General features: G+C 43.4%; 1 protein-coding gene and 1 non-coding gene across 4 annotated transcripts in view; one reads left to right on the top strand and one right to left on the bottom strand.

Annotated features, from left to right (window-relative positions):
• srgap3 (SLIT-ROBO Rho GTPase activating protein 3) overlaps positions 1-2,828 on the bottom strand; it is a 117,933-nt gene extending 115,105 nt beyond the window's left edge. Inside the window, exons 1-2 of one of the 3 annotated variants that reach the window (XM_036950353.1) lie at positions 2,542-2,828; positions 2,289-2,446 (exon numbers count right to left, since the gene is read on the bottom strand). In XM_036950353.1, coding sequence (XP_036806248.1) covers positions 2,289-2,446; positions 2,542-2,603 — 220 coding nt within the window. In that variant the 5' untranslated portion in view covers positions 2,604-2,828. Of the gene's footprint in view, positions 1-2,288 lie in introns of all 3 variants that reach the window. The other 2 variants (XM_021569197.2, XM_036950354.1) reach the window with 2 other exon arrangements.
• Positions 2,829-11,298: 8,470 nt separating this feature from the next.
• LOC118940555 lies at positions 11,299-11,459 on the top strand. The gene has a single exon (XR_005037150.1). It is a non-coding gene; the product is annotated as a U1 spliceosomal RNA (small nuclear RNA).
• The last annotated feature ends 1,390 nt before the right edge of the window (positions 11,460-12,849 follow it).

Genomic DNA, 12,849 nt, shown 5'->3' with positions numbered 1-12,849 from the left:
GAGTATACTGTATTCTTTCTAATTTATCACAGACAATAACTGTGTGGAAGGCTAATATGACCAGCTATTGTCACCAGGCCTTGACACTGTCTGGCCCAGGGTAAGACAATCAGTCAAATAAAATAAATCTGTTAGTGTCACCTGTCTGGACTCTGGGGAGATAGTGTTAGATGTCCTATGAGAGTAAAACCTCTTTCAGAGCAGAAGCCACGTAAGCCTGGATACAGACCCCACAGGACCTGCCATGTTGTTCAGTCGCAGCACAGACAGCACAGACCGTCCTCCCCTCCGCCTCACTCTCACGCGCACACACACACACACACTACCTTGACGCTCTGAGGGTGCACAGTCACTTCGTAAACATCAGCCAGGCAGAAAACACACATACTGTAGGGCAGGGATCCCCAACTGGCAGCCTGCGGGTAAGTTTTCTGTTAAAAAATAAATACAAATTGGGGGCGGACATAAGACTGTAAAAACACCAGCAAATCAGCTCCAAGTGATATTAATTTTGGAAATCTGTTTCAAAGTATTCCCATTCATAGAGATATTCACATTGTGTGTATAAAACATTACAAACACCTTCCTAATATGAAGTTGCACCACCTTTTTCCCTCAGAACAGCCTCAATTCATTGGGGCATGAACTCTACAAGCTGTTGACAGCGTTCCACAGGGATGCTGGTCCATGTTGACTGCAATGCTTTCCACAGTTGTGTCAAGTTGGCTGGATGTCCTTTGGGTGGTGGGCCATTCTGATACATATGGGAAACTGTTGAGTATGAAAAATCCAGCAGCGCTGCAGTTCTTGACACGCTCAAACCAGTGCCCCTGGCACCTACTACCATACCCTGTTCAAAAGGCACTTACATCTTTTGTCTTGCCCATTCACCCTCTGAATGGCACACATACACAATACTCAATTGTCTGAAGGCTTAAAAATCCTTATTTAACCTGTCTCCTCCCCTTCATCTACATTGATTGAAATGGATTTAACAGCTGACATCAATAAGGAATCATAGCTTTCACCTGGATTCACCTAGTCAATCTGTCATGGAAGAAGCAGGTGTTCCTAATGTTTTGTACACTCAGTGTATTTGATAATCTGCAAATGTAGGCAAGTTTTGAAATTATTATGTTTTAGTCAAATATTATATCTGTTTGGGCTTCTTGAGGTCAATTTGCAGTCTACAAATTATTTCTAATTATGTTCTGCCATCCGTTCAAAAAAACAAATTGGCCAGCGGCTGAATCTAGTTGATGATCCCTGTCCTACAGGATATTCTTCCTGACAGAGAGAGGAGACAGACAGAGAGAGAATGCCACCAGAGCCCCCCTGCTGTAGTGGTGTCATGCTATGTTTATTTTTTATTTTTTTATTTAACCTTTATTTAACTAGGCAAATTCTTAGCTACAGTGACAGCCTACCCCAGCCTAAACCCAGACAACACTGGGCCAATTGTGCAACGCCCTATGGGACTCCCAATCACGGCCAGATGTGATACAGCCTGGATTCGAACCAGGGACTGTAGTGATGTTGCACTTAGACAATGTATTCAAATATAATTGATAACCAATATAAATTGATGCTATTAGCTTCTCCAGTGACATTAATATAGAGGCAATGTGGTGTGGCTGAACTCAAAGGCTCAATAAATGTAAACAAAGGAGCGCAATTAACGGAGCCCCCCCCCCCCCCCCCCCCCCCCCCCCCCCAAGGGACCATGGCAGTACACAGATCGTTCTACCCAGCAACAAAGCGTGCAGCCTTTCAAACACACTGACCCTAAATCGAACCAGACTGAAAAGCCCATGACCGACTCAGTTTCTAAACCTTGTCTATTACCCTGGCGTCTTCTAGAGTGAATATAAAAATTGACCTCAGTAATATGATACCTGCTTTCGAACGTTCGTGGTCTCTCAAACACGTGTCCAGCAGCCTCATCAATGGGCCTACAGAAGTTAATTGACAGATAACCTGTCACCTGAAGGCTGGGTACAATATAATTATATGCAAAATAGCTACATAGATAGGGATGCTGATGAAAAGGTGACCAAACCACAGTGATGGACGCTAGGTCTAGTATTTGACGAGCCCTCAGCACTGGTAAGGGGACCAAGCAGGCACAAAAGCTAAACGTCGATTTACTCATGATTCGTTGAAATGTAATGATGAAACTCCAGCCTATGCTTCCCCAATTCTGTCTCGTGTCATTTAGCTTGCAGGGCTATTGATGCAGATCCACAAGGTCAAAACATTTCTGAATTTGCATATCCTTTATTACGCACCTTTGACTTGCGTTTCATATTCTCCTATGATCTCCTTGTCCTTCTTGACTCTGGTTTGAGATGACATTTTTCGTGGGGGCTTGCGCAAGAGGTCCTCTGTGATGATTCTCGACTCCAGCAGCGTTGTTCTCCGTCCTCTGCTCTTTGTGTCCGAATAGCTCAATGCAAAAAATGTAAACTCAAGTTAAGTAATGCTAATCACTTAATGAAGAAATGAAACGCGAAATTCTATAGTGAGCTCCCCAATGCTCACCTGCAGAGGGCTATGTCTATTTTATATTGAAGAGAAGTACTACGCTTTTCTTGATAAAGCATGCCATCCAATGCAAAAGCTGCAGCGGAGAAAAACAAAACCCTTCTACTCAAAGCAAGAAAATAATGGAAATAGAATGATCGTGGATGTAGGCTAGGCGTTCACCCATTTCGATGATATCTTTATTTCTAGAGTGCCCAAAAATGAATATTTGTGCGTTCGCAGTGGACCAGTCTTTGATTAGCTGTGCGCACTGAGAATTTGCGCCTCAGGGACAGATGAATTGAGTCGAACGTCACGCGAGTCTCCTCCCGTTGTAGAACTCTCTCTCTTACTCTCACTCACTCACACATTTTGTTGCAAGAAATGTGGTATCTGTTAGGCAGTTTTTTTTTCTTTAATTTGATATGATTTCTTGCATTTTTTTCAATATCGGCTAAATAGTGTCTGATTCTGCCAGTTAGGGTCTTATTCCGTCATAAATCATATCACATTTTATTTGTCACATGGCCGAATACAACAGGTGTAGGTAGACCTTACAGTGAAATGCTTACTTACAAGCCCTTAACCAACAATGCAGTTATAAGAAACATACCTTAAGAAAGAAAAGTAACAAATACTTAAATAGCAGCAGTATTGTGCAGGGGCACCGGTTAGTCGAGGTAATTGAGGTAATATGTAGGTAGAGTTATTAGATAATAAGCAGAGAGTATGCAGCAGGCAAAAAGGGGGGGGGGCAATGCAAATAGTCTGGGTAGCCCTTTGATTAATGTTCAAGAGTCTTGTGGCTTTGGAATAGAAGCTATTTAGAAGCCTCTTGGACTTAGACTTGGTGCTCCGGTATCGCTTGCTGTGCAATAGCAGAGAAAACAGTCTATGACTAGGGTGGCTGGAGTCTTTGACAATTTTTAGGGCCTTCCTCTGACACCGCATGGTATAGAGGTCCTGGATGGAAGGAAGATTTGCCCCAGTGATGTACTGGGCCATACACATTACCCTTTGTAGTGCCATAGTGTGGTCAGAGTCCGAGCAGTTGCCATACCAGGTAGTGATGTACCAGTCAGGATGCTCTCAATGGTGCAGCAATAGAACCTTTGAGGACCAATGCCAAATCTTTTCAGTCTCCTAAGGGAGAATAGGTGTTGTCGTACCCTCTGCACGATTGTCATGGTGTGCTTGGACCATGCTAGTGTGTTGGTGATGTGGACACCAAGGAACTTGGACCTCTCAACCTGCTCCACTGCAGCCCCGTCTATGAGAATGGGGGCGTGCTCGGTCTTCCTTTTCCTGTAATCCACAATCATCTCCTTTGTCTTGATCACATTGAGGGAGAGGTTGTTGTCCTGGCACAACACGGCCAAGTCTCTGACCTCCTCCCTATAGGCTGTCTCGTTGTTGTCTGTGAACAGGCCTACCATGTTGTGTCATTGACAAACTTAAGTTGTGCCTGGCCATGCAGTCATGAGTGAACAGGAGGGGACTGAGCACGCACCCCTGAGGGGCCACCGTGTTGAAGATCAGCATGGCTGATGTGTTGTTACCTACCCTTACCACCTGGGGGTGGCCCATCAGGAAGTCCAGGATCCAGTTTCAGAGGGAGGTGTTTAGTCCCAGGGTCCTTAGCTTAGTGATGAGGTTTGAGGGCACTATGGTGTTGAATGCTGAGCTGTAGTCAATGAATATCATTCTCACATAGGTGTTCCTTTTGTCCAGGTGGGAAAGGGCAGTGTGGAGTGCAATAGAGATTACCTCATCTGTGGATCTGTTGGGGCGGTATGCAAATTGGAGTGGGTCTAAGGTGGTGTTGATGTGAGCTATGACCAGCCTTTCAATGCACTTCATAGCTACAGACATGAGTGCTACGTGTCGGTAGTCATTTAGGCAGGTTACCTTAGTATTCTTTGGCATAGGGACTCTGGTGGTCTGCTTGAAACATGTTGGTATTACAGACTCAGACAGGGAGAGATTGAAAATGTCAGTGAAGACACTTGCCCGTTTGTCAGCGCATGCTCGGAGTACACGTCCTGGTAATCCGTCTTGCCTTGCGGCCTTGTGAATGTTGACCTGTTTAAAGGTCTTACTCACATCGGCTACGGAGAGCGTGATCACACAGTCTTCCGGAACAGCTGATGCTCTCATGCATGTTTCAGTGTTACTTGCCTCAAAGCGAGCATAGAAGTAATTTAGCTCGTCTGGTAGGGTCGTGTCACTGGGAAGCTCGTGGCTGTGCTTCCCTTTGTAGTCTGTGATAGTTTGCAAGCCCAGCCACATCTGATGAGTGTCGGAGCCGGTGTAGTACAATTCGATCTTAGTCCTGTATTGATGCTTTCCCTGTTTGATGGTTTGTCGGAGGGCATAGCGGGATTTCTTATAAGCTTCCAGGTTAGAGTCCCACTCCTTGAAAGCGTTAGCTCTACTCTTTAGCTCAGCGCGGATGTTGCCTGTAATCCATGGCTTCTGGTTGGGATATGAAGGTACAGTCACTGTGGGGACGACATCATCAATACACTTATTGATGAAGCCAGTGACTGATGTGGTTGTACTCCTCAATGCCATCAGAAGAATCCCGGATCATATTCGAGTCTGTGCTGGCAAAACAGTCCCGTAGCTTAGCATCTGTTTCATCTGACCACTTTTTTTATAGACCAAGTCACTGGTGCTTCCTGCTTTAGTTTTTACTTGTAAGTAGGAATCAGGAGGATAGAATTATGGTCATATTTGCCAAATGGAGGGCGAGGGAGAGCTTTGTACGTGTCTCTGTGTGTGGCGTAAAGGTGGTCTAGAGTTTTTTTCCCCCCTCTAGTTGCACATTTAACATGCTGGTAGAAATTTAGTAAACCAGATTTACCTTTCCCTGCATTAAAGTCCCCGTTCACTAGGAGCGCCACCTCTGGATGATCTTTTTACTGTTTTCTTATGGCCGTATACAGCTCATATTGTGCGCTCTTTGTGCCAGCATCGGTTTGTGGTGGTAAATAGACAGCAACAAAGAATATAGATGGTCTTATTCTCATCATGAGATACTCTACCTCAGACGAGACTTCCTAAGATATCGTGCACCAGCTGTTATTCACAAATATACATAGACCGCCACCCCTTGTCTTACCAGAGGCTGCTGTTCTATCCTGCCGATACAATGTGTAACCCACCAGCTGTAATCAGCCAGCTGTATGTTGTTCTGGAAAGTTCTCCATAACATGTGTGGCCATTATACATTTCAGGATGGTCCGCAAGACTAGTGCACTCTGCATTAGACATGCACCTGTCTGGGGAGTGGACATGACTGGTTATTTCTGTAACAAGTGGTATGGCCTAATATGTAATTTTGCTATGGTTACACCTCTTGGGACTTATCCAGAATGATGAGCTAGCAGGATGACATGTCTGGTTATTTTTGTAAAATGTATCTATAAACTGTTGCTATGGTCCTACATGCATGCACCTGTCTTAGTCGAGAACATGTCTGTATTTTTTAACTATTGCTATGACTCTAAAGTTTCCATGCCCTAATATGAAACCAAACTAAAATTAGTGCAAGGCAATAAGATAACGGTGGCTAAATACCAGAGGAGATGAGTCATTAAGAGGAGTTACTGTGTGTGACGTGAAGAGAAAACATTTAGAAGAAGTGTGTGCCAAGACTGGAAAGTTAGTTGTTTTCATGAACCAGCTCGACTTTTATTATGTCGTAATAAAAGTCTATTTGAACTCCGGCTCCGGTATTTGTGAAATATTATTGACTGAATATTTCCACAACGTTATTCATGTCATCGTTCAGCCACGACTCTGTGAAACATAAGATATTACAGTTTTTAATGTCCCATTGGTAGGATATACGTGCTTGTAGTTCGTCCACTTTATTATCCAGCCAATTGTACCGATGGCAAAGGCAGATTAGCCACTCATCGCCAGATCCTTACAAGGCACCCCAATCGCCTTCCGCAATATCGCCGTCTTTTTCTCCTGCGAATGACGGGGATGAGGGCCTGTTCGGGTGTCTGGAGTAAATCCCTCTCATCCGACTCAGTAAAGAAAAATTATTAGTTCAGGCCAAGGTAAGTAATTGCTGTTCTGATATCCAGAAACTCTTTTCGGTCATAAGAGACGGTAGCAGCAACATTATGTACAAAGTAAGTTACAAACAATGCGAAAAAACTAACAAAATAGCATGGTTTCTTAAGAGCCCATAAAATGACAGCCATCCCCTCCGGCGCCATTAAATGGTTCTGTTTAATTGTTTTGCAATCAACGACATGATTACACAGGTGACAGGATCTGCTATTAGAAGCTTTGTCAGTTCATTTTTCAATGTATCCATTTTTTACACTCCTGTTTTGCTTTGTAGTGTGTTAACCAATTAATTCAATTCACATTCATGTTTTTATTTAAGCTGCGTTGGCCAAAACATATTGATAATCATCTATTCAGAGAGAAACATAGCAAACCCAATGTAGTGCTCATTGCTATGGAAACCCCCCTCCAGCTGTGCTAACTTACATTACTTCCATGGCTGTGGCCCTTATAGAGGCATATGTAATACCAACAGCACTAAGTTCCTCCATTGTGGTGAGGGGAACCTCTGCTGTCATCGGACTCTCACTTTAATGTGTGCAGACATCACACACTGTTATCACACACACTTGATATTTATTTATTTTTATTTCACCTTTATTTAACCAGGTAGGCCAGTTGAGAACAAGTTCTCATTTACAACTCCGACCTGGCCAAGATAAAGCAAAGCAGTGCGACACAAACAACAACACAGAGTTACACATAAACAAAAGTACAGTCAATAACACAATAGAACAATCTATGTATAGTGTGTGCAAATGTAGAAGGTCAGGGAGGTAAGGCAATAAATAGACCATAGAGGCGAAGTTATTACAATTTAGCATTAACACTGGAGTGATAGATGTACAGATGATGATGTGCAAGTAGAGATACTGGGGTGCAAAAGAGCAGGAAGATAAATAACAATATGGGAATGAGGTAGTTGGGTGGGCTATTTACAGATTGGCTGTGTACAGGTACAGTGATCGGTAAGCTGCTCTGACAGCTGATGCTTAAAGTTAGAGAAGGAGATATGTCTCCAGCTTCAGTGATTTTTGAAAATATTTCCAGTCATTGGCAGCAGAGAACTGGAAGGAAAGGCGGCCAAAGTAAGTGTTGGCTTTGGGGATGACAAGTGAAATATACCTGCTGGAGCGCATGCTACGTGTGGGTGTTGCTATGGTGACCAGTGAGCTGAGATAAGGTGGGGCTTTACCTAGCAAAGACTTATAGATGACCTGGTCAAGGGCAGTCAAGTCTGGGGTGAACCAAGGGCAATATCTGTTGTTAGTTCTACATTTTTTTGAACGGGGCATGCTTATTTAAGATGGTGAGGAAAGCACTTTTAAAGAGCAACCAGGCATACTCTACTGACAGATGAGGTCTATATCCTTCCTGGATACCCGGGCCAGGTCGATTTAGAAAGGCCTGCTCGCTCAATTGCTTTAGGGAGCGTTTGACAGTGATGAGGAGTGGTCGTTTGGCTGCGGACCCATTACGGACGCAGGCAATGAGGCAGTGATCGCTGACATCCTGGTTGAAGATAGCAGAGGTGTCTTTAGAGGGAAAGTTGGTCAGGATGATATCTAAGAGGGTGCCCATGTTTACGGATTTAGGGTTGTACCTAGTAAATTCCTCGATAATTTGTGTGATTGAGGGCATCTATCTTAGATTGTGTTAAGGGGTGTTAAGGATATTCCAGTCACCTAACAGTATGAACTCTGAAGATAGATGGGGGGAAATCAATTCACATATGGTGTCCAGGGCACAGCTGGGGGCTGAGGGGGGTCTATAACAAGCGGCACCGGTGAGAGACTTGTTTCAGGTGGATTTTTAAAAGTAGAAGCTCAAACTGTTTGTGCACAGACCTGGATAGCCTGCAGAGTTCTGTCATACTATCTCTGCAGTAGATTGCAACTCCGCCCCCTTTGGCAGGTCTATCTTGTCGGAAAATGTAGTAGTTGGGGATGGAAATGTCAGGATTTTTGGTGGCCTTCCTAAGCCAGGATTCAGACATGGCTAGGACATCTGGGTTGGCAGAGTGTGCTAAAGCAGTGAATAAAACAAACTTAGGGATGAGGCTTCTGATGTTAACATGCATGAAACCAAGGCTTTTACGGTTACAGAAGAATGGGAGTGGTGCTTGGGACTGCAGGGCCTTGGTTAACCTTTACATCACCAGAGGAACATAGGAGGAGTAGGTTAAGGGTACGGCTAAAGGCTATAAGAACTGGTCGTCTAGTGCGTTCAGAACAGGGAGTTAAAGGAGCAGATTTTTGGGCGTGGAAGAATAGATTCAAGGCATAATGTACAGACAAGGATATGGTAGGATGTGAGTACAGTGTAGGTAAACCTAGGCATTGAGTGACGATGAGAGATGTTTTGTCTCTAGAGTCAGCAGTTAAGCCAGGTGACAAAACACACGTCCGACTACTACGCCATCTTGGATGCTAATAGGTCCTGTAGTGGGGTGGCAGGGCAACAGTCATGTATCGGTGGGGGGATGTGAGGGGAAAAGGTCTGGGGGTATGTAAGTCCTTGTGGGAACTGTACATGACTACATGTTGCTTTAATATGCAAGTAGAAAGCCAATGTGTGTGTGTAAGGGGTACATAGGTGTGCAAGGTCAGTGTAGTGTTGATAGTTAAAGGTAGGCTTGTGCTGTTTGTTCCAGGGTTAAGTGCCTTGCTCAAGGGCCCATCTACAGATTATTCACCTAGTCGGCTTGAAGATTCACACCAGAGACCATTTGGTTACTGGGGCAACACTCTTAATCACTAGGCTACCCTACATGAATCCTATTCCGTCACTGTGACTGGGATTATACATCAACACCTTCGGCACCTCTTTAATATCATTGAAACTCAATTCCAAGTCTCTGTTGGAAATCATTCTTTGTCTTCATGGCACTTCCTGCTTTAAATAAAGATTAATAATTGACTTATTTATGCCCATCGCCCCATGAACAACATACAGTAGGCCGTCAACGATGCTTCTCCAGAAAACTTAACTTTGGGCAGTCTTTTCCATCTCATTCCAGGAGTTGCCCATCTTTCTGTGCTCTGTTTAGATGTGCTCTGTTTAAAAAATTTAAAAAATTAAAAAAAGGTTAGATGAAAAACAATCCTCACATGAAGGATTGCACACAAACACTCACTCATTGTATGTTGGATCTGTAGGTTGTTTTGCTAAATGGAGGCGTCATAGATGCAAGTACTGCAATGTGTTACACATGCAGAAGATGATGATTATAGGCATGGCAGCAAAGATGTGAATGTTTTGCTGGCTGTGCCAATGTTATTAAAACTGAGTCCTAAACATTGTGTTGGCTCTGGATCTGAGTGTGAAAAATGGTCTAGCACACATTAGAAGCAATATACTGGAATATACTGTAGGATTGATGAAACTCAAAACTCTGATTGGAGACGGCTATAAAGATGAAGTACTATTACGTTATTATAAACAACACAATGAAAAATAGCAGTGCTCCATTCTGAATCATTCACACACATCTGATTCTCACTTTTAGTTCAAGTGTTCAGTCAATTAAACCTATACCACATATGCGCTTGATGTTTTACAGTAGTGTAAAAATTTGTCATCTTTGTTTGTAGGCTGGCTCCTCCTTCCTGTACATCTGTCTGCTATGTTAAATGGGGGGTGGCAGTCATGTATGCGCATAACTTGACTCGCTTGACTCGTTATTTTCAGCTCCTAGTGGAGCAAAGGGCCTCAGCAGTGCATCTCCAGCGAATTCTGTTCTGGGCGGTTTTCTTGACTTCATTCCAGGTGGTTCCTACATGCCTTTTTCATCCCAGTCTCCACAGTCCTGAGTTTATTATATATTTTTCTTCTTTTTGTGGATCCATTTGTAAATATCCAAGTATTCTGCTGAACACTGCACATTGCTCTATAAGAAATGCCTGACTTCACCTGAAAGACTTCCTGCCATCTCCCTTGGCCGTGAGACATCTTACTGTCTCACATCTTTATATACATCAGATTTTATGTACAAATTGTTCCAGATATGGACTCTGCAGACCAATGTAAGGTAGAGTAAAACAAACATTTTTTTAATGATTCAAGACCCTCCTCTCTTGACACTTTTAATTGGAAAATAATGTCCGTCAATCGCATTACCACCCTACAAGATGAGTCAGAGGTTGTCTTAGCAGATGCGCAAACTGTTTACGTATCACCCTCCATTAATTCTTGGAAGATAGGTAGATAATGGCTATTAAATTACCGCGATGGCACTCAAGTGTAAAGCTCATAATTGTGCCTGAGCCTTGTCAGTGGGAGTGGGTTGCGACATGAGCTTGGCACAGTGCTTCCTCCTATGAAGACATGCTAGTACATAAATTAGATGTGGAGATGAAACAGTCTGTCTGGAGAGTCTAATTGATCTGAGAGAGTGGCTCTCTAAGCCCCCAGAACGTAAATTCCCACTTATCTGGGCAAACTCTGAGCATGCCCCTCATGCCTCAGGAATAAAGATGCCAAAAATAGGATGTGGTTTCTCCCTCCACCCTGCTTACCGGCCCAGTGCTGTCTGAAGATATTTTCTGGCTGATAAACACCTGCCTAAGGAGAATACACAGCCCGGTAAGTAATAGTAGCTGTATGAGATGATGCATGAACATCATTGTGACCTTTGACTTTTCACCATAGTGTCTGAATGAAAAATACATGAATGAAAATACAGATATACTTACCTGGCAGGGCAGACACCTTAATCATGAAGGAGGTTCACCCAGGGAGAGGCTCAGCTGCTGCACTCCGGCTGTGCTGACCATTGCAAATTCTCCAAATGTGGCAATCTCCACTGCATCATTTGTGGTAGTCAGAGCATAAAAATAGATTTCAGGAGTGCGCTTAGCTACTCATTTTACTGCTAGTGTTGATAAGTTTGTATGAAGTGAGCTTGTTCTCTAAAAACAGCTTCTAAACTGAACTAGTCACTGGTCAGTGAGGAAAACAGGGAAAAGAGGAAGGGGAGACCCATTATTCACCTGTGATGCTGACCAGCTGTGTTGAAGCGCTAAGAGACTTGGAGAAGAAGACCCCTAGAAGACCAGAGTGACACCCCGATGGATTCTGATCCTTTGTTTACCACAAAAAAAGTCTGAGCCTCTCCCCCCTCCCTTCTCCCCCTCATTGCTAGGCATCTCAGGGGGGAGGAAGCCTGGGAAACTATGACTTCACTGTTTTTCAGGCACAAAGATCCATTGTGAAGCATGTTCAGTATTTCATTCTAAAGAGCCAGAGTGGGAGCCACTGCTAGTCTCCACACCAAACTGAGGCACAAGGGAAACAATGTCCACACCCAGGGATTCTGTCTGGGCCTTGTCAGAGAAACAGAATTAGAATCATACTGTAAGAGAGAGAAATAATGAATATAACATAACACTTTGGTATTTGAAACCCTACATTGAGGTTAATTTCTGTGGTGCTGTGGTGTTTCTCTGTAGATACTTTCTATAATATGCTACATAATTTGCTTTTCATACGAAAAACAACTATTACAACTAACTTTATACAAACTGGATACGAAAAAGGGGTGTATCTTTAAAAAATGCAGCATATTATCTCTGCTTGGGAATATTCCCCCCAAAAACTATAAGTGAAAATCCAAATAGTGTAAAATCCAGCAATATTACACCTTGGGATCAGTAGCTAAATTAATAATACATTTCGTACATATTATACCACTGGGAGAAAGGAGAGTGTAATCATCTGTTGAAGTAAAGAGGTAGGAGTGAGCGAGTGTGAATACCCGACTTGACCTTTGACTGCTGGAGGTCAGAAGTCAGGGCTCATCAGAGGTATGAGATTGCAGAGACGGGGATAAGCTTCCAGGAGAGATCCATAATTTTCCTCTCATCTCTTCTCCTCTCGCTCGCTCACTTAATCCATCCAGTGATGGCTTTGCATGGACATTATAGCCTTTCATATTACCAATAATCCCTGAGAAATGACTAAGGCGCTGTACACTCCCAGGCTCAGAGGAATCCCTAATGAGAGCTATATACAGTACTTTCTCCAGTGTAGGATTGGTTTCCTCACAGTCCATAAACATTGTTACTCACAATAGACATGTCATACCTGAATGGAAAATAAAATGAGTCATGTCACTTTCTGTCTATTGATTCGATGCGGTGGGTGCCAGCGTTGGGTTGCATTCGCTTCATATTGATTAAGTTTAGATTCTCTCTCAGTTCACCAAAATGACATTTTCTCGAAGGTCTGCCCTTTACA

This window comes from Oncorhynchus mykiss, chromosome 17 (genome assembly GCF_013265735.2).
Source record: "Oncorhynchus mykiss isolate Arlee chromosome 17, USDA_OmykA_1.1, whole genome shotgun sequence".
NCBI lineage: Eukaryota > Metazoa > Chordata > Actinopteri > Salmoniformes > Salmonidae > Oncorhynchus > Oncorhynchus mykiss.
The sequence above is the reverse complement of the archived record's forward strand: the minus strand, read 5'-3'. Positions and strand labels throughout refer to the sequence as shown.